Here is a 26791-nt window from a genome sequence, read left to right as displayed (position 1 = left end):
CAACCTGGAGAAGCTAGAATCCAGATCAAAGCACAAAGTCAATCAGTACTGGGTCTGGAACCATCCCACACTGACCTGCCCCCACCTCCATTTTTTACAAAACCAGGGGGAGATTATCCAGTAATCTGCCAGGGTCAGCCCTTCTGTGGGGGATATTTATAGGCTCAAATGGGAACAAATGGCATTCATGCAGGCTATAACACTCTTTAAGGAGGAAATGGAAAGAGTGCAGGACTGAGGGCCAGATTTATTGGGGGGTGGGGGGAAGAAATTACATCTCATGAACACAGGGACTTTTTGTCTAGGGATCCTTGAGGACCCTTCAGGGAAAACCTTCACTAACCCCTCTATACCCCGAACCCAGGTCTCTCTAGAGAGGACCAAACTGCAGGGCCCCTTGAAAAGAGCAGAGACTTGGACAGCCAGGGCTACAAAGATTTAACTAGCAACTCAGTGAAATAACACTTCCCGTTTCCAGACAAAAGCAACACGAGAAACACTTTTTCTCCAGCTGTTTTCACTGAGTCAATAGAGACTGAAGCAATTATCAGAAGTTTGGGAAGACTCAATTCTATATAAAACAGATGTAGGAATCCAAGACTTTTTCACTAAATGAGGTGTCAGATTCATCTGAATCTGCTGTCACTTGAGTACTCACAATGTTTCTCTTAACAGCCTCCTTGGAGGCAGCAACCACACTTGAATCGTCTTTACAGGCCCCTCTAACTGCCCAACAGTGCCTGGCACATGGTTGGTACCCAAAGGACATCTGATGAATCTAGCTGAACACAAATGGGTAGGAGACCCAGCCTAAAACCCTTTACAAGTAAAGAAACCAGGTTCTAGAGCATGAGCAGCATTCTAAACCAATTTTTTCTTTTGGGTAGAATAGGGGCCTACGCCTGTGGCCACTACCCCAAGGCCTGGCTTCCTGGCTTTTCCTCAAGCTGACCAGCAGGAGTACATCTCCTGCAAGTCAATCTGGTATGTTTCCACCCTCCCTTCTCGGTAGGAGCTCAGTACCAAGCAGTCTCCCTCCCCCTTTCTCCAGTCCCATACCAATGGGTACACCTGGAGCAGCAGTGCTTTAAGAAATTTCTCTACCATCAGAGTAAACTGGTGAAGCTTCTGAGATATTAAGCAATCCATCATAACATTTGTGACCGGTTAACTTTAATTTGTCAAAATAAATCTGCAGTATTTTGCATGTTAGTAATACAGTGCTGGTATTGACAGGAAAAATCATCATCTGCTTACATAGAAACCTTCATTTAGGAGCACACCTTAGGAGGGAAATGGGTATACAATAAAAGGCAAATGCAGGCCAAGCAGCGAGCCCTAGAGCGTAACAGGCTGGATGTCAGATTTGAGGATTATCTAATACAACTGTTTAGCTGCCAATCTGATAAAGGGAAGCTCTCAACCAGGTTACAACCAGAAGGGAAAACAAACTCTGCTTTTTCGTAGCGCGGTGGCCGTCGTGCCTTCAACACTTGGTTGAATCAGTTCATCAGCATCAAAATTCAATTCCAGTTCCAAGACATGGGAGAATCTCACCACACAACCTACTTGGCCCCCGTCTCAGTGGCCCGCCACCACCCCCTTCCTGCCAACTCTCTCCCTCCCAAAAGAAGACACGACGTGGCTTTATTATTGCAGACAAGCTTCTTAAGTGAATAAAGAATGCATACAAAATAGCATTTTAACTGAAGTCATACAATGAAGTTTCACTCCTGTTTATTATACAATGAATTGATAAAACAATCATTTCTAGTATATATCTTTTTTTTTTTTTTTTTTTTTTTTTTTAAAGAACTAATACTTTCAGGGTTCTGACGACCACACTCTAGCCTGGGGGTAGGGTCCACACCTGCCCCCACTGAGGGCTGCTTCTTAGGCCACTGTGGAGGAAGCCTGGGCTGTCTGAACCATGGTGGATGGTGACTGCCAGCCCAGTCAGAGAGATGACAGGTCCCAGCAAGCAGAGCCAGAACCTAGTCCTGGGGCTGCATGCCAGGAAATGTGGGCTTCCTCCAAATGTGGCCACTACCAGCCCAATCCAGGCCTCAGCAGGGCCATGCATGGGCCTTCCCTACACAAGTCCTTCCAGTAGTCCACACATAATGCTCTACAGATTAAAAACAAACCATCTTTGTACTGTGAATAGGAACAGTTGTAACAAAGTCATAGCTACATATTTTTCTCTACATTTTGTTTATTGAGACAAACTAATTAAAAGGCACAAACATAGGGCATGTTTACATGGACATTATAACAAACATATACATTAAAAGTGTAGGAATGTGTTGCCTTCCTGCTAAACAGAAAGTTCCTAAGCTTTTATATATACAAAAGTTGTACAATTTAATGTCCTAAAGTACAAAAGATCATTTATAAAATTATTTTACACTAAGTACTATTTTATTTTTTACTATGTAGTTCAACCCCCTCGAACTGTTTTGTATAATGACACACAGATACCTGTCCCTGATGTAGGAAGTCTGCCTCAGATGTAAGGTATTTGATGCTTGAACTGACACAGTGGGGTATAAACGGAAGTCATCCAGTTTGATAGTCAGTCCTGCAAACATTCTGCAAGATTAATACAACTAAATTCCATTTCTCTTAACTGCAAGATTAAAAAAGAAAAAAAAAACCAACAAAACCAAAAACATATTGCAACTTAAGAAAAAATCACAGCGTCTTGGTTTTAGTAACTTTTTTTTTTAAAAAACACAATGCTTTAAAAATATTAATGTGTGGCATGATGGTGTAAAGAGTATCTGTTTCCCTAACTTTTGGTTTCTACTTTATGTACAGAGATAAAACATCCTGCTAAGAAATAAAAAGCACATGTCTTAACGTGCACAATCATTGCTGGGTTTCTACAGGGAGTACAGATAGCTGTCTCCCTGAAAACACCACAAAGCTGATACAAGTGTTTTCTCAAAGAAAAAAAAGTGATGTCCATATTTACAAAGTTGAACAAATCTGCACAATACTTGATTAAGAAACGGAAGAAGAAATTAAAAAAAAAGATACACTCTGCTTGTTCTGAAGGGGCATACTACCTAGTTAGTGGTTAGAATAAAAACTGTATACAATTTAATATAAGACATAAACTCTAGTGAGCAACTAACACATCTTTCCCTGTTGTAACATCAACAGGCTCTGATTGGGAGAGAGAGGGGCATATCACATCCCAGTGCCTCCAGCATCTTCCAATTTAAAGCAATATTATTTTAACTGTTCCAAGTACTCCTTGGCTCCTGAATAGGAGTCCCACTGGCCTCTGTTAGTTAGGAGTCTGCCTGTCCACACCCTTGACTTCTCCTCTGTCAGTTGAGGCCTTTTCTCACCAAAACACAATTTGTATATTTTGGTTTTTTTTTTTTTTTTAATTTTTTTTAAAAAGTCAACTACAATGCTATATTCCATCAGGATTAATATGCTGAGCAATATTTACATCTCCAAATATCAGGTCACAATCCCTATTATATGTTGAAGTTAGAATGATAAATTATCATATGCTTTGCATATCAGAGCTGGTATCACCTTTCCCATAGGGAATGCTGCCTGAAATTAACATATTCCCAAAGGTAAAATGCATATTCTCTGAAATGCATTTTATTATGACAATGCATGTATTTACTCATAAAAACAATAAACACAGACAATTCTACACTAGCTCTCTATCTGTGGACTTAGAACTTCAGGTTAAAATCAGTCATCCACCTTGTATAGGGAGAAGAGTTCTGCTAGTGTTTAGAATAAAATGATTTCTTGGGATTAGAAACAGTAATGCTGTTTTTATTTTGAAATGGGTTTTAATTTTTTATGATTGGTTTTAATTCTGGCATTTTACCTTGCCAACTACTATCTTGTTTAAGCAATGCTGTCAGCTAAAAGGAATTTCTGATTAAACTAAAGTGGTCCAGTGATAAGTTACATACACACCCTACTTTGAACAATCCCAGCCAAATTGGAGAAAAATCCTACTACACTATTATTAACTAATGTAATAAAATCTCCCAATTTCATGGTTTACTTTTTGCATTAATAAACTAAAAGTAAGTTGCTGGTAAATATTTACTTTAACCCATATTTTCATTTTATAATACTGTTTACCAAGGTGGTGATGTAGGCAAAGCTTGGGGTAAGAAAGGCATGCTCTCTACAGGCCTCATTGCTATATTGAGAGGGGCAGCTAATGTCATAGGTGTGGGCAGGTTCATGGGAGACGTGATGGTGACAGGGTGTGCTATATTCACTGGAGCAGTGACAGGGGTGGGAAGGTTGACTGGGGTAGTGAGTGTTAAAGGAGAGGTCATGGATAATGGACTGGTTATAGTTACAGGGTGCCCTATATTCATTGGGCTGGTTATGTTAACTGCACTTGAAACATTGACTGGACTTCTCATGCTCATTGCAGCTGCCACTGTGACTGGGTTTGACATCGTCCCAGACGACACAGAGGACGTGATATTGAATGGAGTAGTGAGAGTCACGGGTGTCGTAGCAGCCGTGGAGGTTTGGCACAGGTTAGCAGCTTCTAAAATAAGAAGATAAAATGGCCTTTAGACTCCCCAAACAATGAACAAAATTCACAAACAGCTTCTGAATCAACATTTTTTTAATTAAAAAGGACAAACATTTAATGAATGAAATTACAGTTCTCTACCATCAGTCAACAGGAAGGGAGGCTCTTTCTGAGCATTGGATTGGAGGTGCGTGAATCTCTTTTCTGACCCTATACCTCCCACAAGGCCCTGGGCAACTTGTTTAGCCTGGCGCTTTTGGTTTCAAATTTAGATTACTTACCTACCTCACAGTGATGCTGGGAGGACCAGTTAATTTCTGCAAGGCACTCTGGGGAGCAGAGATATCAAGCAGGGCTTAGTATTCTTACTACCACTTCATGCAAGCAGAGCCAACCAAGGACAGGCCAGGAGAAAGAGCTTGTTTACAAAGAGCTGGGCCGATGGTCACACAAGAACAGATAATCAGGAAAATCTTCTGGTAGGGCAACTGTAACTAGTGGAGAGAGTTGTATGTCCTCAATGCTATGTACTCTAAAGTCTCAGAGGTGAAGCTACATTCTGTTAAGGTTTTAAAAATCCCTGACTGGGGGCACCTGGGTGGCTCAGAGGTTTAAGCCTCTGCCTTCAGGTCAGGTCATGGTCTCAGGGTTCCTGCTTCCCCCCACCCTTCTCTGCCTGCCTCTCTGCCTATTTGTGATCTCTCTCTCTCTGTCAAATAAATAAATAAAATCTTAAAAAAAAAAAAAAGAAAAAAATCCCTGGGCACCTGGGTGGCTCACATTCGGCTCAGGTCATGATCCTAGGGTCCTGGGATCGAGACCCACATCGGGCTCTCTGCTCCGCGGGGAGCCTGCTTCCTCCTCTCTCCTTGCCTGCCTCTCTGCCTACTTGTGATCTGTCTCTGTCAAATAAATAAAATCTTAAAAAAAAAAAAAATCCCTGACTGACACAAACAAGTGACTGACAAGCTATTTTCGTATCTGTTTCAGTCCTTTTTTTTTTTTTTTTTAAAAATCGTTTTAACAATCCTGTTGTTTCTGGTTAGGTTTCCTAACTATGTTAAGACAAAAGAGCTCTCAGTGGGTTTATATTCTCCTCCCTGCTTCCATTTCTCCTTACTTTCTGACGCTGACAAATCACCCACTGAGCATCAAGTGCCTAGTCACCAACCATACCAAGGAGGGCTAATCAAGCAAGAAGACCCTACAGTGACTTGGGGGACCCTGGTTCTTGTAACCCAGCAAAGCCTGGGCACTTCTTAAAGAAAACTTCCCTCAGAGGTGACACCCCCCACCCCACCCCTCAACAAAATTCAGCACCACCTGCTGGTGTGTGAGGAAACAGCAGTAAGAAGACAGACGAGTGGGCTAGTTGTGTGTAACTTAGCTGTCAAAATGGAGAAATACATTTGAGACTAAAGATAAAGGTCTATACACATCCCACACATATGGGTCAAATCACCTCATATCGATCCTGGAGTCAATAAGCAGCTCTTCCTTGATCAATATGATGGAACTCTGGCAAACACTATACTCTATGTCAGGAATTCCCAAATCTGGCTGATGGTCGAAATCATTTATCTAGGGAGCTTTTTTTTTTTTTTAAATGGCTTCCCAGGAAATTCAATAGTGAGATTAGATGGAACTTTGGAAATGCGTAGTTTTAAAAAGTTCCCAGGATGGCGATCTGATTTTCACTCAGGTTTGGGAACTTAGGTTACCTTATTTTAAAAAAGAGACCTGCTGATTCAAGTTTAGGTTTTCAGGGCAGAAGTCTCCTCTCTCCCCAAATGTGACATTTTACTAACACGAATACAGAAGTTTCTAACATCAGTGGTCGTTTCCAGAGAGATTCATGCTACAAATGGGAATACAATAGCATTTTGTTTCATGGAGGTCAGAAGATGAGCTAAACAACCGAGTCTTATTGTACAAGCAAAATGAAACACAACATGAAATAGAAGAGTACAGGAAGAAAGAGAAAACCAACTCACTTTTGAGGTGATAACAACTGCTAAGGGTATTTTTGTTTACACCAAAGAAGGGCTTTCACTCTCTCAAGTGCCATCACCACCCCCGCTCCCCATCCTGCACTTTTTCCTTTCAGTCCAACATCATCTTCTTCCAGGACTTAAATAATTTTACTCTTACTCCTTCTCAAGGAAAACATCCTCCGTAACACGTTCTCACCCACTATGCGGTTGCCATAGCATATATACATTTTCCTGCCCGCCTGCCCCGCCGCCACCTCTTCCCCTAATGATAAAGTATTTTATTAAATAATGGCAAATCTTCATTTGAAAGAGAGGATCAAGGAGGCTCTAAGGAAGGGTAGAAGACCTATCTGGCTGCAATGCAAGTAGATGTATGAAATATTTACTTTAATATTTAAAGTAGTCCTTTTATCTTTATCCAAGTACAGGGTGTTTAGAAGGAATTTGTGGAAGGGGACAGCCATACTACATGAAAGCAAAGGAGGGAAGAAACTACACAGCAAAGGAATTACAGAGAAGCCTACAGGCAGAGGATTCCTTATGAATTTAAAATAAAACAGTAAGACATGGCAGAGGTCAGGAAGGAAGAAGGAATTTAGGAATCTCTCCCATGGCTGATGGTGCACTGACAAAATGATTAATTTGAAACGCCTGCACAATAGGCCAGAAGCCAAAGCTCTAAGTATTAAGTGAAAAAGCTGTGTGGAAAATGGATACTCCAACAGATTCTTTACAAAATATATGAGAGCAAAGTAAACCATTCTCAATTTTAGTAACAATTACAGTAAAGTCTCTAACAATTTAAGTACATACATGTTAAACTAATGCAAGCCCCAGTGACAGACTGAATGAGATTAAGGGAGAAAGGAAGAGAAAAGATATGAGCATCATAAAACCAGAAACAGGTAATAAATAATACAATGCAGGAAGAACACTGAAGAGCAGAAAGTAGCAAAGTTGTAAGAAAATAAACTATATACCCTAAGCATATTTCAGCCACCCCCAAAAGTGGGAGTGTTTCAGAACGGAAAAAGAGGGGCCCATAATGCATGGAAGTTGACATAAAAATGGAACTCTGAACATAACAGGGAAAGACCAAATCTGGCTCCAAATTTATAACAAAAAGAAAATCAAAAGAACATGAAAAGAAGTACTAAGGATTTAATTTTTAAAGTAAAAAGACTTATCCGGAAGCCTAGCAGCTTTGTTGCCAACATAGTGTTTCCAGGTTTCCATGAAGACAGATTCCCTAAGCTGTGGCTGCCTCACTTAGACCCCGGGGCACGCTAAATGAGCACATGCTCTAGCCATCCTGTGAGCTCCGGCCACCTCATCTTACCTTTCTTTCTTGCCTTGACAGCTTCTTCCCATAGTCTCAGTGTCTCCACCTGCTTCCCTGGCCAGCTGGTCACATGCTGCTGCTGCTGTTGCTGCTGCTGCTGCTGCTGCTGCTTCTGGCTGCTGGTCTCTTCGCTCATGCATGCTACTCAAAAGACAAACCGCAAATACTACATTTACCTTGAAAAAGTGCAGCCATTTTTTTCATAATCTGAAACTTAGGTACTTTGGCTCCTCATGCTTCTCTGCCCTGTATCATTTGTCCTGACAGTTTTTACTACAGAGGATCTTCTTTTGCTGCTTCTGTCTATACTGGTCAAAACAGATAAATTAATAAAAGAAAAATCAAGAGAGCTGGGGAAAACCAATATAAAAGAGAAAAGAATTCTCTGCTATATTAAAAAGCAAGTATCTCTCAGAATGGAACTTGGGTAAAATTAGTACAGACTAATTAATGCTCATCAAAATATCTAATAAAGTTGGCCCACTTGACCACAACAATGTACACTAAAAGTAAAGTTTTGTAAAGTTAACAAAGTATGACATGCTAGATAATAAACCCAATGTACTTACAAAGAAGCAAAAATGGATGAGATTAGAACACATTAACCTTTCTTTCCCACTCCTGGCCACCTATTCTGAGAATATGATGTTTCTGCTGCATAAGGTACATATATAATAGGATACAGAATTAGGAATAGACTTTCTTCTGGTGGTTAGGGCAATCTCAAAGACAAGCCTGGGTAAATGTGAGTACTGAATTTTATCCACGAGTCCCTGAAATAGTTTACCTTCAATTCTGAATTTAAGGTAAATATGGACATGATATCCCAACTCTACATATTTGGGTTTGAAAAGCAAACTAAATGATGCTGCTTTCATCTTTAAGGTTATTAAGGGCATATTATTAACTCCAATAGGAGTTAGGAGACACCACTGCTTGAGAATCTTACTAAAATTAAATAAAAACAATGAAAATTGCCTTCCAGCAGCTACAGCTTGCTAGTGTGGCTTCTGCTGCCACAATTCTAAAACACTAGAGCTTTTTATTCAAACTCATAAAAGAAGAGAAATGTTGAAAAATAGCTACAGGGAAATTCTGCTCTTTTAACATGGGTGTTATTAGCAGACAAGCACAGGACTGAAAGCAAAATTAGTGGAGGGCTTGTCAATGCTGTTTGTATCTACGCTGGTGAGGTGTATTTCCAACATCAGTATATAGTCTCCACTGACATGTGTTTACACGCTTTAACGACAGGAGAAAACATGAAAGATGAACATGAATACAGTGCTGAGAGGATAGCGAAAATAACTTCAATGTATTACAAAAATATCCAGATTTCATCAATCACAAATGCAACAGAAATACAATCTGAAGTGTCACCTACTTTTACTGATGCCTTGTTTACATGTATTACAGTTGATACTTTGGCTCTGCCCATGTGTCTTTAAGTGGCTGGTGATGTACGCTGCACTCAGAAGCTTCCCACAGATGTTACACGATACCTTGCCTTCGTGGCGCACCATGTGTGTCCGCAGTCTGTCTTTGGTGGCAAAGGCAGCAGTGCACGTCTGCATGAGGGAGGAAAACTTTTTTTAAATATAGACTATCCTGTTCTACTCATTTTAAAGTACGTTATATTCTAGCCATTACCCTATCCATGTCCGCAAGCAGACTGAGTTAGTTGAATTTTAATTGCATGTGTTACCTAGAATCATAATCATAACAAAACATTTGGTGAATTTTAGACCCTTAGATTTTGGGGGAAGAAAAAATATCAACAGAGAGTACTGAAAAGATGTGAGCAGCAGAGTCAGTTAAACCTGGATTTAAATCCAGTTCCTTGATTCATGAAACAGTGTAACACTGAGCAAATTAACCTATCTGAATTTGTTTCTTCATCAGTAACGTGAGGATAAAAATACCTACCTCCCAAAATTATCGGTGGGACTAAGAGTCTGGCCGAAAGCCTCACACATAGCAGGCACTTGCTCAAATGACACTAGCTTCCTTCCTCAGATTGGATTTTTCTTAGGATTCAAATCACTTACTTAATAAAGGCAGTCATTAACACATTTAACTGAAAGGAGCACAGAAAGACTTCCAGCAATAAACTAAAATTACTGATGTCTAAAAAGTCATTGGATTTAGCAAGATTCTTAACCTTTTCATTATCTTAACTTAGGCTAAATAAAATCAACAGATTTTCAAACAACTAGAAAACATTCCAATTTGGCAGGCAAACATCCAATAAGTGATAACATTTGGGAGAAAATTCCTATTTTCTTCTATTACAGTTAAAATCATCAACCCAGAAAATAATTTAAAGCATTTCATTCATTTATTCATTTCAAATACATAATGACCTTTCCAAGACTACATTTTTTTTCTTGTAGCGATAAATACTGTGGCCTAAGGAAAGGAAAATGTAGCTTAACAAAAACAACACATTTACATTTTTAAATGCTTTTGCCTCACAGAAATAGAAGCTGTCATTTATATTGTATAAAACCAGAATTCAAATGGACCACATTTACTCAAGTCAGTGATTTTTTAAGACTATTCAAGAACGGTGAGATTTGATTGGCTCAGACCTTCTGGATAATGTGCATTAAGTGCTACACTAAGGATAAGTCATTTTAACTCTTACTTGGCATTTGAAGGGTCTTTCTGTTGAATGGACATGTTTTACGTGACAGCTTAAGTGGTCAGGCCTGTGAAAGAGAGAGTTTCAACAGAAGATGTAATGGAACACACATTGAGAAATGCTACTCACGGTGATGTTTACATGCTTGGCAGCTTTGGGTGGAGGGCATTTTAAAGAAAGCTAGAATTACCAACTCCCCCTCCCCCCAGTGCAAGCCTCCTTACCTCTCTTACCATAAACAAAAGTCTTAATCCTTTACCTGTTAATTTTTCTCTCCTAGTCAACATCAAATCATGTTAGGCCTTGGTTCTTTAAATTATAAAATACCCAAAGTTGTAGTCCTAACACTTCCCAGAGATAGCCACTACTATATAAACTTTTATTTAAAAGTCTTTAAATATGAAAATTAGTGAAATGTTAGTAACCACAGAAAAATGGAAACATTTCCTCCTAAAAGTTACACTAAGAGTATCCAAGGTCATCCCAACTTCTAGGAAATAAGTTTCTTTGATTTGCATGGTGAACCTCATGTCTGCAAAACTGGTGATTACAGATGTGCCAAAATGAAGGCTGGAGTCCACCAAGGCACTTCTTAATTGAAATACTAAGCTAATCACTATGTCACCACTTGTCAACCACACCAAACTGGAATTAGACCTGGAAGTGTAATACTTTATCTATCATCAATCTCCTCTAATAACACAGGCCTGCCCACAGCTATTCTCACATAAACCTTCTAGGTCACAAAGAGACAAAACTGAAGTTCACTGATACCTCACAGGGAAAAAAAAAAAAGCAAAGCAAAATGCAGTACCTCGAGAAGCCTTTCCCACAAACACTGCAAGTATAGGGTTTGGTGATGCCTCCTTCATGAGACCTCACATGGTAAGTCATCCGGTCCTTCCTCTTGAAGCGCTGATTACAAACAGGACACTCGAAGGGCTTTTCGTCTGAATGGGAGAGCTTGTGCCGATTGAGGTGGTACACATCTCGGAAGGCCTTCCCGCACATCTCACAAGCATGGTTCTTCTTGACGGGCTTACTGGGTTTCTTGACAGACTGGGTCACAGGCATAGCTGTGGTGCTGGCACTGCTGCTGGGGTTGGTGCCCGAGGAAGATGTAGTGACTGTTGATAAGATGCCAGCAATGGTTGAGACCAACGAAGTTCTGCTGCTGTCCCCAGCGATGGTGGAGATGAGGGGAACCACCGTGGTGGGGGTTTTCTTTGACCGGGACACCAACTTGATCCCTGTGTGGCAGGACTCGTGGCGCCTCAGGTGATAGCTGTCCCTGAAAGCTTTACTGCAGTAAGTGCACACAAATGAAGTTTTGGGTTTCTCTTTTTTAATCCCAATGGCATCCTTTAATGTTTCTGGTGCTGTTTGAGGTTTCTGAGTTATTGGTATTGGAAGCAATGGTTTCTGATCAGGGGGCTCCACAGCAGAGCTCAGGAGGGGCAGCAAGCTGTTCGGTGCTGCCTGCTGTTGGTGATGGGAGGCTTCATGGGCCTAAAACCAAACATTTACACTTCAGAAACAGCCTCGCACAATGGCCTCCAACATTCAACATGCTCCAGACAACAGAGACCAGAAGAAACAATCAAAGAGCCCATAAGCTACTCCCTGCAGCAGAAACCCAGTAACCATCTAGTTACCCTCAGAGCTCCCAATACAAAGCATTAAAATCACTGTACAGACACAAAACTTTTATGACTAAGTTGCTGACAGTGATCTTGCTTTCAAACGGCTGACTACACACCATCCTGGTTCATGAGGGACATACCAGCTGATGACATCAGTTTGCCTTAGTCTGTCAGTGCTGAAACCAAGTTTAAATAACTTGTCAGAAAAATTACATTCCAGACTTAAGTATTTACCAGTACCTTCCTGCAGTAATGCATACACTACACACGCGCACACATACACAGAATCATCTATTTGTCTATTTTACCTAGGAAAAGAACGGCACTGTCTCTCCCCTTTCCATCAGAAAATCAGTAACTGAGGAAGGAGGCTGTTCCTAAGTGATAAAAGGAACTTAGCTCTCTGAATATATGCCCTATTTGCTATGTTTACTTTTTAAAGTTTTCACTTAGCTGTTCTACTGAAAGATTTGATGGAAATGAAACCTGCTATTAATCAGCCTGGAAGGCATCTGTGAAGGTAGCCTACAGCAAAACACCTGTCAGCTATATCTCACACAGTTCATTTAATCTTACACTAGAAATCTGTATCCTTTAACATCACTAGTTGTTCAAACCCTAAAACTCTCCAAGACAGACTAGCAAGAGAAAACAAACTATAAATAATTAAAATTTAAAATAATTAAAATTCCTTTCATTTTCATCTTCTTCCAGAATTTATATGTTTCATTCAAGTATTAGACATTTGCTGTTATAATGTGCTTCTCCACTCCAGAAGTGGACGCCGTCTGGAAATTTTCTTTAGCTGCACTGACACCAAAATTTCATCATGGATCCGGTTCTTGGTATTTACGAATCATTACTCTCTGGTTTTGATTCTTTTAAAATTCTCCATCCTGATAAACATTTAGGAAATGATGGAAAAAATTCCTGAAATAGTTTTTCCTGATACGTTGTACTTTACCAACGTTATTTTTGAAACTTTTTTTGACAGTGAGCCCAAGCCCCTGTGCTTGAGTTTTGTAATCCTAAAAGGATACATGCACCTACAGGTAAAGAGTTCCCAATATTTTAAGCACACGACATCCTAGGAGGGGACCATCCCATCATCTTAAGACACTCTAGTCACTTATTTAGCCTTCTCACTCTATAATCACAAGTCCTACAGTTAACTTGATTAAGAGGAAGAAAACAAGGAGACAGACACACACATTCACACAGAGCTTCTACCCTAATGGATAAGAATATCAACCATATAGCTCCACATTTACTTGATGGCCACAACAGCTAAGCCTGGAATCAAGTCTCCCCCAAATCATTAGGAGGTGTGGTATTCAAAGTTACCAGTTCCAATTTAATAATTTTGGCTGAACCCCCCTTTGGGTCCTGGAAGTACTCATACAAATTGTGAGTATCTTTCTGGACTTACAGATTAAACAGAATTATAGTCCACTTTTAATTTAATTTATGGAGCTCCTGTAAATGTGTCTGCCCACAAGACATTAGTGGAAACTTTATAGAATTTGGATGTAAATCTTAACCCCTTTCTAATCTGGCTCTGGGATACCCAAGTTTCCATGCAGTATACAAACAGTTAATAGCTGAAGATAGCTCAAGATATACAATTTCAAAGGCTAACAGATCAGATAATAGGGAATGCAAATCTTCTGGACAAAGTTCAGACTTAGAGTGTTTAGAGGCATTTTTCAATTCTAAATAACCATTAGTTCGATGGAGTACTAAAAGCACTTACTGCCATTTTACCAATTCAGATGTCTGTGGCAACATAAAGTATTTTTACACCATTGCTGAAGCTCACTCTCACACGAGGGTCACACCAGGTCCCTGCTTCTTGGGTGAAATGCTGTAGAATGCCTCGACCACTACGGGAATCACTCTCTGAGGATTCCTAGGATCCCCACACTTCTACATGAAGCCTTCTAAGAGGGGAACTGGGATTTCCCAACTTGTTCTCTGAGGGAGAGACAGAGTAAAACAACAACCATGGCCTGCCTTCAGTTAAGTGATCAAAAAAAACAAAAACAAAAAACTTCTGGGTAGACTTTTATTTGACTAGTATCATCAAACCAAAGCTTTTATTTTATCTCCCATCTCTTTCAACTTTAAGGCTTTATTTTTTTAAACACTGCCCAAGCTTTCCTTTTTCTGGGGTTGGCAAAAAAACAAAACAGAAATGTTATTTCATCACCCAGGGTAGTAGGATATAGCACCATGAAATCTCCAGTGCCAGAGGGCAAAAAATTTTGTACTGAAACAAATTAGCATCAGTGAGTCATATCTTGAATGTCCTGTTAGGAGAAGCATCCATCAAACATCTTACAGTTATGGCTTTCACTTTCCACCAGGTTATCTGGAAAGCAAGCAGGTATTAAATTGTTTGAAAATACAAATTCAATAGTAAGCTCTAGGAAACAGACAAGAGAGTTTAACTCTCCCATTTCCCCAGTAAAAATTACTTAAAACTGAAACTGAGTAAGTCTATTCATACCTTGCCATAGAAAAGACTGAAATAGTCTCTTTACCCATTCAACTGTCCTCGGCTCTAAATTATTTTTCCAACAATTTTCACTGCACACATTGCCAAGCCCAGGATCAAATATTAGCTTTCACACTTCTCCATCAGGTGGAAAAAAAGATTTTAATTGCTGAAAAAAATTAAATAATATAAAATCTAATTAACATGTTGATCAATAAATGCTTGGCATTTGTCTTATCCAGAAAAAGAATAAAAGTATTCCAAAAGATTGTTCAACTAGCTTTCCAAAAATTACTTATAAGTTTTTCCTTGCATAAAGAACAATCCCTTTTTTCCCCCCAATCTCCATGAAGTTTACAGACAGCAGGTTATAACATGGTAAGTCTAAATCATTCCTCACATGAAAATCACTTAGGTGGCCCATTAATCCCATATTTAAATGACTATCTGAAAGCTTTTTCTAGAGAGGGCATTTGCCACCTTTACACCAATCTGGATGCCAAACTAGTTACATAACATATCTTTTCCAAATGCATTTTTAAGTGACTTAAAGCATGATAAAACAATACCAGATCAGAATGAGAAAAAAAAGTTTGTGAGTTCCATAATTTTGCACATCTTCAATTTTAAGAAGCCAGAATATATTTCAACTAGCTACTTAAAAATCAAATTACTCACATTTGAGAGAAAATAGGTTTTAAGGCAATAAACCAGTTCTACACAATAGGTAACGGTTGAATTGTCCAATTCCCTATATTAAGTCCACTGGGATGAGTCCAGTGGCTGCGAGGATTTTTTGAAAATTCTGCATCCATTCCAGGTTAGTTTCAAAAGGTCTCAAGCGCCCAAGCAACGCGTCTGGGATTTCAAGGAGTTATTCAAAGAAGGAAAATAACCCAGAGAGGCGGGAAGAACGCATTTAAAGTGACAAGCTTCCTAACCTCCTCCGGTTCTGAAGTTTCCCCGTGAGCTCATCACTGCTGCCCACTAAGTGCTTCGTTTGCAAACAGAAATGAAGCAGGCAAAAAATAAGTTCCAGCCTCGGTCTTCCCGACAGGGGTCCCCCACCTAAAATGGGCGGGCAAGAGGACTGCCAACGTATCGGCTACAGCCACTTTCAACTTTCTTGCAGAAAGTGCAGACCAACACCCCAACGAATGACTCATCTGGGGGCTTTGTAAGCCGACTTTGTTTGCTCTCTCCACTTTCCGTCTCCCCCACTTGGTTGGAGGAAACGTTCGAGGTGGGACGAGAAGGAAAAGCGCTCCGGGAGAAGGTCGGCCTCCCGGAGTCCCGGCCCCCACCGCTCCCCCCGCCCCGGCCCGGCTAGGGGATTCCCCGGGCTGAATGGGACGGCGGGAGAGCTGGACAGAGGGAGAGGGTGTCAGCTGCCAAGGCTCGGCAAAGGCTTGCGAGAGAAAAAACGCAAATCCAGTGAAAAAGTTTGGGGAGGGGATACTCACTCACAACACCCCCAACAGGGTAAACACAAAAGGGGGGGCGGCGGGAAGGGGGAGTGGCGGGGAAGCCAGGGATACCCGCTATTCGCAGGGATGGGGGGTCAGAAAGTCAACACACACACACACAAAAAGAAGAGATGGAGGTGAAAAGGAGAGCGAGCGAAAGATAGATGAAGTGCGTCTGTGTGTGGGGGCGTCCCAGAGTAGGACCTAGAGACCCCCCCTCGCCCCACGATGCGGGCCGGGGCCGGGCGCGCTGTGGCCAAGCGGCCCGCGCTATCCAGCGGCCCGGCGCCCTCCTTTCTCTGGGCCGCGGGTGGTGACAGCGACCGGCCTCCTCCCTTCCCCTTCAGGGCGGGAGGGAAGGGTGTGTGCGTGTGCGTGAGTGTGCTAAGGGGGGCCCGGGGTTCACCCCGAGGCCTGCTCTCTCCCCCGCACCCCGTGAGGCCGCCTCCTTTCACCTCAGCAGCCCCGCTCCGCCGGGGCGGGCGGGCGGAAAAACAAAGGGGGATTAAGGCCGGGCCGGAGAGCGGAGCCGGGAGGGAGGGGAGGAGGAGCGCCCGCCCGCCCGCCAGCCCGGGGCCCGGCCCCCCTGTCCCCCCCGTGCCCCCCCGGGGGGGCCCCCAGTACCTGGAACAGGAACGCGGTCCAGTTGGCCTCCATGGCTGCGGCGGCCGACCCCCCTCCTCCCCACTCCCCCCGCTCGGGGAGCCTCCTCAGCCGGAGGAGGCGACAACAAAGCGGCGGCGGCGGCGGCGGCGGCAGCGGCAGCGGCGGCTCCTCAACATGGCAGCGCCGAGCGCGGCCACTTCCGGTAACCTCCGGGACGCACCACCGCCGCGGCGAGCGCGGGCGGGGGGGGAGCCCCGACCCGGCCGCCGCCGCCCCCAGCCGCCCGGACCCCTTCTGGGCGTCCCCGCCGCAGGCTCGCCGCCTCGGAGCTCAGCCAGTGCCCGCCGGCGATGGGGTCAGGGCCCCCGCGGGGGGGCTGGGGTGGGGCCGGGGGCGGGGATGGGGCGCGGCGTCCCCCCCCGCGGGGGTGTGTGGTGCTGCGGTCCGCGGCTCAGGCAGCTGGAGCAGGGGGAGCGCAGGAGAGAAGATGGAGGACGCCAGGGTCTGGCGCGGTCTCGCTGGGCACGGCTGGGCGGTCTCCCGGGACTCAAACGCGATGCCCAGCAGCGTCGCGTGCTTGTCAGACCCTCAGCGGAAAGCACAGGCCACGGCGGTCACCCGGCTTCTCAGTCGCATATGCGTAGCACAGCCCGCGCCTCCAAATTGGGGGAAGCCCCTAGGACTTCGAATGTCCCTCCCTTCTCATACTTCATCCCCAGCCGGCTAAACCCTCCGCCTGCTACAATATGCGTCTGCCTCTGAGTGGCCTTCCAACTCTAGCAAGGAATCCCACTGGGGTGCAGCCTCAGATCCTCCCAGCTGAGGGAAACACTTCCCACGCGTTGAGATGTCATTACTGGCTTATTCTTGGGTGAAGGGCTGAGCTTTCCCATCCTCCCCTTAACTCCAGATAGGATATGAAATTTTACCCGAACTTCCCTCTCTTCCCGCCAAAAAAATAAAAAAATAAAAACAAGTGAGAAAGTACAGACAAGAAATAATTTTAGTCCTTTAGTACAGTCTGCTTCCTCACCCCACAAAACAAAATTCGAACTTGTGGTTGGATGGCGTCAGATGTCACTGAGGTGACCCCAGCCTCTGTTTGCAGTTCCAAGTCTTCCGTGTAGGCGTCACTGCTACTGGAACTTTGTGTGATGATGTCCTTAACGTTTGCTATCCTTTCCTCACAGAGAGGTAGCTACTGGGAATATCAGAGACAAGCTATTATTAAACAAGTGTCTCCAGTCCAAGAAGTCTCCTGTGGCGGGAAATGAGGGGGCAGGCTGTATCAGTGATATTTTTATAAACTCCGGTTTAAAAAAAATTCCTCAGATGGTCACATTATTTCAAGACTTCAACATCTTTCATAACCAACTGTCTCTTATCTCATACACTCCATTTATTCCCCTCAGACACATTCTAATCAAGGTCACCATCTTCAACTTCCCCTATACTTACACAATAGAAATAATACGGTTGCAGAATTCTATTTGAGAAAGAAACTAAAGAGATAGAGTAATTTGACAGTCTGTGTTTCCCTCACATCCACTACACATGTATAACCCCTCCCACTGCTTCCTTCCCTCAGTCACCAGAATGAAGGGGCTGGAAACGTTGGTCTGGTTCCTTTTAGAGTCGATTCCCTATTGGACATTGCTTGGAGGCCTTGGGGATGAATGAGAAGTTCTGCAGTATGGATCAGTAGCAGAAGCAGGCAGCACATCAAGGACCAGGTCAGCCTAAGACAGGAGGGGACAGAAAATGATGAACAGTTTCTCACACATCCCTCAGCTAAGCTGCTAGAGTGGTCCCTAGGCCTCCTATAAAAATGTCCATTCCTCTTTTGGGGAGAAAAAATGTTTCAGGTTTATAGGCACATGCAAGATAAGGAGTGATCCAAGATGTATATGTAAGGAATTAACTAGGTAAACAAAAATCTTTGTTCTGAACTTAGACACTGCCTGTTCTTTCATTTTCATTCAGGGAATCCAAGTTTCTGCTTCTTGCACACACATTCACTTCAAAGGTCTATATAATTCAACTACTGTTTTCTTCCCAGTTTAGCTTCTCCTACTTTGCAGCCTTTTAAACTGTGTTGAAAATGAAGCTTAAGTATAATGAAAACTAGTACTCATGAAGACCATTATCCTGCTGACAATATTGCTGGACTCTCTTGAACTTCTTATTCTGGGATCTAGAAACCCTTCTCCAGCAATCTTTCTCCCAGTACCTCTGGAGCGGGGTTTTCCCACTAACAGGAAGTAGAGGTCAAGTGAAAACAGTCCAGTTCTCATTACTGAAGAGCTGGGATTCAGATGTATCACTTTTCTTGAGGAAAATGGCTAATTTTATCTCTATCCATGAAAGGAAACCAGAATTCCTGATTGTTCCCCAAACTCTCCCTTAAAAAATTTTTTTAATAACTTTAAAAATTCAGATGAAATTTTAAACCTTAGGATACTTTCCAGTGGGAAAATATCCAAAAGTTTGGAACAATTACTCAAAAACAATCAGCTCCAAATGTTTTGAGGAGTATAATGAAATCAGTAAGATCAAAGGCTCCATCCTTAGAAGGGGCATTTCTACCCTTAGGACAGACAATATTCTCAACTACGAATAAATGGGCCCCTCCTCAAGCGGCTTCCATAGACCATACTGCGACCCAGTCAAAAGACAAGGGATGTCTAAAGACAGTAAATTCATCCTGATTATTGTAAACAACTTTCAGTGGTTAAATCAATGGTGTCCTGATTATTGTGAAAAACTTTCAGTGGTTGAATCAATGGTGTCACCTCTGGATATAACTGAAAATATGGTGCCTGATTTAAAAAAAAAAGTGTGCCTAGATCCACCCCAATAAAACACAGATCCCCTCCCAATCTTGTTCAGTTTCCTCTTGTCCATCTCCTCTGCCCCAGCTTGAATAACCTGGCACTTAACCTTTCAGGGTCTCATTTCCTCATCTGGAAAATGAGGACAAAATAAGTACCTATCTCACAGGGGTGACTTGTGAATTAAATGAGTAATGTAATAAAATGCTTAGAACATTTCCAGTAATATAACAAGTGCTAGGTAAATATTTTTATTGGTGCTATTTACTGGTTCTAGATTAACTTTGGGGCTGGGAACAGTGCATAACTGAGCCAGTTAATTATTCCCCTCTTTCAAAGTAACAAGGGTTTTTTGTTTGTTTGTTTGTTTTACCATGCCTCATTCCGTACCCCACCCTTTTTTTTTTTTAAGAGTTAGAGAGTGATCTTGTGCAGGCGCCCACCTGGTGTTGGGGGAGGGGTGGCGAAGGGACAGAGAGAATACTGAGCATACTCCCTGCTGAGCAGGGAGCTGATGGGGCTCTATCCTAAGACCTGGAGACCATGATGGAGCAGAAAGCAAGAGTCAAACAACTGACTGAGCCACCAAGGTATCCCCCCTATCTCTAAGAGCCCTAAGGTAAGTGGCCAAAAGGCTAATAACACAAGACAAAGGATGATGCCTGTTAAGATCAGCTTTTCTAGGGGTGTTGGCAGACTCAGTTGGGGAGCATGTAACTTTTAATCTTGGGGTTGTGAGTTCAAGCCCCATGTGTGCAGAGATTACTTAAATACTTTAAAAAAAGATCAGCTCGTCAAAGGTCATGACCTCAGGGTCCAGGGATCCAGCCCTGCATCAGGCTCTCTGCTCAGCCGGGAGTCTGTTCCCCCACCCCCTCTGCCTACTTGTGCTCTCTCTCTCTCTGTTAAATACATAAAATCTTCAAAAAAAAAAAAAATTACAATTAGATTTGGATTCCTAGGAATAGAAAACATCTCTGCTGTTGTCAATTACCTGTGCCCAAGTAAGACTCCTCAACAAACTGAAAACAAATCAAATCCAAAACTTTCAGCAGGGAAGATCTACTTTAAAGAAGTTAGAAGAGGCTGCAAATCTGGCAAGTTAATGGACTAATTCTTAATGCAAAAAAGCTAGAACTGACAATGAACAAATCTACTAGTAAAAACCAAGAAAGCAATATATGCAAATACTGAAAAAAACAGTGACCTGGGAGAAATGTTACCCTTCATTAGCAGCCTCAATGCAATCGAGGAGGAAAGGAAACACATTTTACCAAAGGGAACACCCCCATCCCCACAATCAAAACAAAAACACCACCACCCAGTGAAGCTTCTGGGAAGAAAGCAGAAGTAATCTCCCCTCCCCACTGCAGTCCACCCCGACTTCATAACCACACTAAGGGCTTAAACCAATTGTGTGTGGCCCATGTGATCAGATGCTGGGTTTGTGTTTCAATTCTACCACCTAAAGTGTCATCACTAGTTATTTCTGCTTTAACTGGTAAGGTGGGGAAAGGGCAACAATGGGGAATTATTTTTTCTGAATACCTATTTGAGTTCCTTGATGGCTAGAGAGTCACAGAGAACAAAAGTATGGGAAGCAAATCTACCTATTTTCCCAGTAGACATTTAGTTCAAATGGTAGTTGAGGGTTCTAAAACACTGGTCTTTTTTCTTTGCTTCCTTTTCTTTTTTTCTTTCCTCTCTGTACTTTTCTTTCAAGTAGGCTCAACCAACTGAGCCACCTAGGCACCCCAAAAAACTGTTTCTAAGAAGGGTCACATACCCAAGATGCCAAAAACAAGTCCAAAGCCAAGCAAACACATTTATCACTTTAACTCTTCTAGGAAGAAGCTACAGAAATCAAGGCTAAATCTATCAGCTCCTTCCACAAAGCATTTGAAATACTAACTTCCATTTTACAAATCCTGAATGGCTGACAGAGGACATCTAACAAATAGCAAGCAAAATAGCACAGGATACAAGAAGGAAAGAAACTAAGACAGGTCAAAAATACACCAAGTAAGAAATTCAATACAACTGGAAAACATACTCTCAGGCACCAACATTTCTCCTTTGGCCACCTGTTCCTTCCTGCCCTCAGATGCCCCAAGCTCAGGGTAAGGGCTAAGCTTGAAAAAAAAGTTGATACCTAACAAGTCACACAAACTTGGTGGGCCTGAACCAAAGTAAAAGCTTAGTTCAGTTACAACATCATGCTAATATTCAAAAACAGAAATTAAATCCTTATGTGAACAATTACTCTGGTACAGAGATAAATCTTTCAGTGGCTTTAGCCTCCACCCCAAGCACATTCCTCTAGTTGAAAGGAGGATGTAAGGACACCAAAGAGCATTGTGCTACCCATCTGCATTACCAGAAAAACTATTCATTTGCAAAGATTACTACTTATTAGCAACCCCAAATGTTGTGAAGAGTAGGGGCAAGTGAATATTTACCCAAACAACAGATTCACCTCTTTAGTAAATTCACACCAGATTTAGAGGTAGTCCAGAGTTCAGGTAAGATTTCTCTCTCAAATCTCCAAAGAGTTAGCATATTAGTACATGCAGATTTTATGATTTCCTCTTTCTGAGTCATTAGTCCTTCCTCTCCCTTTCATGGACCTAGAAGTAGGAAAAAGCCTCATCAGGCCAATCTGATGTTCCGCTAAAGATCCCTCCATTCCTGGTAAGAAAGGGAATAGGGAATAATGAAACACGTGTTGAGGAACTGATGCATTATGTTCCGTGTGTGTGCGGGAAGTGAGCAGTGATGACCAAAGACACAGATAAGACATCACAGGACTAGCTAGACTAAGCTTTAGGAAGGTTGCTCTGCTCCAGAAAGCAATGTTGAAAGATGGCAACAGAAGGCCAGAACCACATAAAATCTGGCTATGGCTCCAGGGGAGGGAATTCACTCCTTTAAAGATGTGTTTTGGGAGCACCTGGGTGGCTCAGTGGGTTAAAAAGCCTCTGCCTTCGGCTCAGGTCATGATCTCAGGGTCCTGGGATCAAGCCCCACATTGGGCTCTCTGCTCAGCAGGGAGCCTGCTTCCCCTCCCCCCCCCAGCCTGTCTCTCTGCCTACCTGTGATCTCTGTCAAATTAAAAAAAAAAAAAAAAACAGGGCGCCTGGGTGGCTCAGTGGGTTAAGCCGCTGCCTTCGGCTCAGGTCATGATCTCAGGGTCCTGGGATCGAGTCCCGCATCGGGTTCTCTGCTCAGCAGGGAGCCTGCTTCCTCCTCTCTCTCTCTCTCTCTGCCTGCCTCTATGCCTACTTGTGATCTCTCTCTGTCAAATAAATAAATAAAATCTTTAAAAAAAAAAAACAAAACAAAAAAAACAAAAACAAAAAAAAACTTTCTAAAGATGTGTTTTGACCCTGAGAAGTCTCTGAACTAGACACTACCTAAATTTCAGTCATTGGGTCCAGGCATAAAAGCAGGTGCAGGAACCTGGCAAGCTGTTTGTTAAAGCTCAACATAGAGACAACAGCTGTACTCAGCATTTACCCTGTAAGCTGTGAATAAAACATCAAGCTTACCAGCTATCCACAAACACTACTGGAAACTGCCTGAGCAGCGACAGGAAGCTCTTTGCTAGAATTGAAGAACGAAGACCAGAACTCCTAGAGGACAGTGCCAATTTTGACTTGATGAACAACTTACTATGGTAAACAGGGAAGATGGGTCAGATTCAGAGAATCTAGATTTTTCTTCTGATGTGACTTTAGTCTTTTAAGCAAAGCATACAAGGCTCTCTTCAACTAGTTGACAGAAGTAAATTAGCCCTCTACCCCCAAAGCCTAACTCTGTCCTCTGCTTTTTGTTTACTGACCTTACATAAGTAGCCCCCTTTCAGATCCCAGCTGTTTCCTCTTATTTTTCCAGCTTCCTCTCCCACTGCCCCTTTCCTTTCACTTTCTCTCCCCATCATTCAGCAGTGAAGACTCAGGAGAGCAGATGGCAAGTCATCAATCCAAACAAGTGAAAATGCTTCCTGAGCATCAGGTATAAAGTAATCCCCGAAACAGGCAATTATCTCTTTTAGTAGTTTGGACTTTAGATAGGAAAGGCATAATATAATTACTCTTTATATACGGAAGAGCATCTTCAGACCAATCTATTAGAACTGGATTCATAATATGGGATGCAAAAAGTCCTAGTGATGCTTCAGAGACATTGAAACCATCTGCATTGGACCTGATAACCTTTATTCCTACAGTAATGCATCCAGTCCCCTACATAGTACTCAGCAAATCTCATGAAGGTTGAGGAAGCCCCTGTATGTTTCATAGATTTAACTTAGCGCTGATAGTTACTCTAATCATTTAAGCAAAGCACATGGAAGGGTCTAAGTTGGAAGTATAATCTGTGATTAGCCCTCTCACTAAAGAGATGAGGAAACTGAAAAGGATGCTGCACTACTAAAGGCAGGTTTAGGATTTATTCCAATCATTTCCTGAAAACTACGGTATTTGGGGAGGGAAACACATCTGGGTAGGAAGGGAGCAGAAAGGGAAAAGGGCATCTCCCTTCAATAACTACTCAAATTAAGTTAAGTTTGTCTTGGTGGCTCTAAGCCCTGGTGAACACCCAGTCTTTTATGTTGTCATGGGTAAAGTTGGTCAGGCTATGCTAATTCCAACCCAGAATAACGTATCTTAGATCTTTAAATGCCATCCAGAATACTGCAAGGACTACTTCCCCAGTTCATAATGAATTCTAATCACCTTAAAGACAAATCAAAGACCTCCCTATTCCTAATGCAGACTCCCTTCCTTAGAGAAATGGCTCATGTGTATAACCGTCCTGTAACTATTACAGAGGCTTCGCTATTTCAGTATACAAGCATTTATTGAGCACCTATATTAAATGCCTGGAGCTGTACTTGTCACTGGGGATACTTTAAGGATCTCTTCCAGTAATCAAAACTTGACAATTATAGACTAAACATTTGTATAAAGTGCTTAAAGAGAGCTGGAAGAAAAGAGGGTATTGCGCTCTTTAATACTAAGTAGACTTCACCTCTTTAGTTCCCACGTAAAGTGACAGTTTTGACACCAAAGATTATCATGCAGGATTGCTGAGTATGGAAACTCACGCCTAAGAGGTTGTATACTCAAGACTAAGTATAATGCAGATTTTTACTGTAAAGTGGGAAGTTAACACATTTTTTTTTTAATTCCTCTACCTAGAGTGGTTAAGAATTTCAGTGTCATGGATGTAAGTGTATACTCAGCTACTAGAACAAATGCATATAGACAAATACCCATCCTCAGGGTCTTTTCTATGCTACTGTCCTTTGTGGGACTGTTGCCTAGTTGAGAATTGCTAGTCAGGCCCTGTTGCCCTGTAGAGGCCAGCCTGACTAGCAGTGGTTAAAAGATGGCAACGGCAGCTCTGATGCTGGCTCAGCATTGCAAACTAGAGAGTCAGGGAGCTAAGCACCCCACTTTCTTGATGCTGAGCTCTGGGTTTCCTCTACTGAGACTAAATGAACTCCTGCTTCAAAACAGTCCCCAGCGATCCGGCTAAGACAGCGATCAAAGACAGCACCATGGGACACCCTGGTGGCATCAGGTGGGTATTACAGGTGATGTTCACTTGAGTCAAAGACTTAACTTGCCCTTATAAACCACCCCTTCAGAAAAGGCAGACTGGCTTTTTAGACAGCTATAGTAAAATAAATTTGTCGCAAGGATTCAAGTTCTGGGCTGTTACTTTTACATGTTTGAACTTATTTCCTCAAACTGCACAATGAGGCTAATACCAGATAAGCATTAAAATGAATCACAGTACCTCATGGAACAGCTACTGCTTTCCTTGAGAATAAGGTATTTGTCTTATGCCCTTGCATGTTTCCCTTAAAACTTTCCATTAAAAAAGGTAGCAAGGGCATGAACCCTTGAAGCTACTACTTTGGAAATAAGCCCAATATGTTTGCAAGACTGTACTAAGCTATCTTCACCTAAACTATCCCATGCACCTAAGATTTCATGAACATATTTATTCATAAACATTAAGGTGTGCCTTAGCATACCAGGCATCTTGGAGTAAGTGTCAAAAAGTTAATACAGTGCTTGCTCTCTGAGTTTATCACATACCCAGGGGAAGTAGAACACACATATATGGAACAACTATACAACATCCAAGTGCACACATTATACGACACTACATAAACATAAAAAGCAAAGCAGAAATATAGTGCAATTAGTCCAAGAACTTTCTAAGTCTTTAGATGATCATGAAGTAGTAGTGTTAGAGGTGAAAGAAATTGGGATGCTTGTAGGGTATGTGTGTGGGGGAAGGAAGGAAGTTTGTTGAGTCCCTTGGCTTTGAGACAATTAAGTCACCAGGGTCAGAATCCTGGAGCCATGTTGACTCCCAAACCAAGGAAATATACTACTCCCTTTTCTAAAGTTTATGTAATCTTCACCTATGAGTGCCTTTATAGAGAACTAGTAAAGGCCAAAATAATCCAACCCCCAAATCTGCAGGAATTCTCATGGAGGTATGACCACTTTGTTTTTAAGTACTTTAAGGCTTCTTCTGTTAAGAATCATGCTTAAGAATGATGTAAAAAGGAGACACAGGAGGAAGCAGCAAGAGGGAACCACTCTACTCTTAGGCAGAACACCAATTTTTGATGATCAATAAAATGTATACAGCTTGTGAAAGACCAACTTTCTTCTTTACAAGACTTGACTTTTGGGACATTCACTTCTCCCATTATAAATGCCTTATGCTAGCATTAATTTATTTGGAAGTCGGGGGTAAAATGGGGAAAGAGTCCCAAGCAGATTCTGGGCTGAGCAGAGCCCAACCTCACAACCCAGAAATCATTACCTGAAACCAAGGCAGACACTCAACTACTAAACCAGACTGAGCCACCCAGGCACCCTTAGGCTACCATTTATATTTGAATTCCCTAGCATCACATCAGAGAACTATTTGATGCAGTGTTAAGATTTTCCTCTTCAATAATCCACCCAGTTACCCAAAAGTTTGTGAAATAGTTTTCTACTGTGTTGCTTTTAAGAAATAGAAGTTCTCTCTCTTAACATTAAACTGTCAGTGCTGCATTTGGCTGAATGAGATAAAAATATTACTGAAACCTCATTGGGTAGGAAAAAACACAAAACTTTCAAAGAGTAATAAAATAGATTGTGAAGTTAAATGCATCACAGAGAAGAGAGCTATTATATGGGCTTAGAAGTTTATT

At 42.1% G+C, this 26791-nt stretch overlaps 2 protein-coding genes across 9 annotated transcripts in view; one reads left to right on the top strand and one right to left on the bottom strand.

Annotated features, from left to right (window-relative positions):
* Positions 1–26791, top strand: part of EPX (eosinophil peroxidase) — a 240871-nt gene that overhangs the window by 19601 nt on the left and 194479 nt on the right. The window lies entirely within an intron of this gene.
* Positions 1152–22117, bottom strand: VEZF1 (vascular endothelial zinc finger 1). Of its 8 annotated transcripts, XM_082705997.1 has the most exons (8): positions 15602–15881; positions 14707–14829; positions 13917–14137; positions 11335–12029; positions 10524–10587; positions 9261–9444; positions 7874–8017; positions 1152–4552 (listed from the first exon to the last, which is right to left on the bottom strand). In XM_082705997.1, exons 3-8 carry the CDS (start codon positions 13920–13922, stop codon positions 4125–4127), a joined length of 1521 nt encoding a protein of 506 aa, XP_082562123.1. In that variant the 5' UTR covers positions 13923–14137; positions 14707–14829; positions 15602–15881; the 3' UTR covers positions 1152–4124. The 8 variants fall into 8 exon arrangements, with proteins under 8 accessions (XP_082562123.1, XP_082562118.1, XP_082562120.1 ...); XM_082705992.1 differs by lacking the exons at positions 13917–14137; positions 14707–14829; positions 15602–15881 and adding exons at positions 16751–18471; positions 22023–22117 and having other exon boundaries at positions 9261–9462; XM_082705994.1 differs by lacking the exons at positions 13917–14137; positions 14707–14829; positions 15602–15881 and adding exons at positions 16751–18471; positions 22023–22117.

The sequence above is a fragment of the Mustela nivalis genome, assembly GCF_964662115.1.
Source record: "Mustela nivalis genome assembly, chromosome: 17".
NCBI lineage: Eukaryota > Metazoa > Chordata > Mammalia > Carnivora > Mustelidae > Mustela > Mustela nivalis.
The sequence above is the reverse complement of the archived record's forward strand: the minus strand, read 5'-3'. Positions and strand labels throughout refer to the sequence as shown.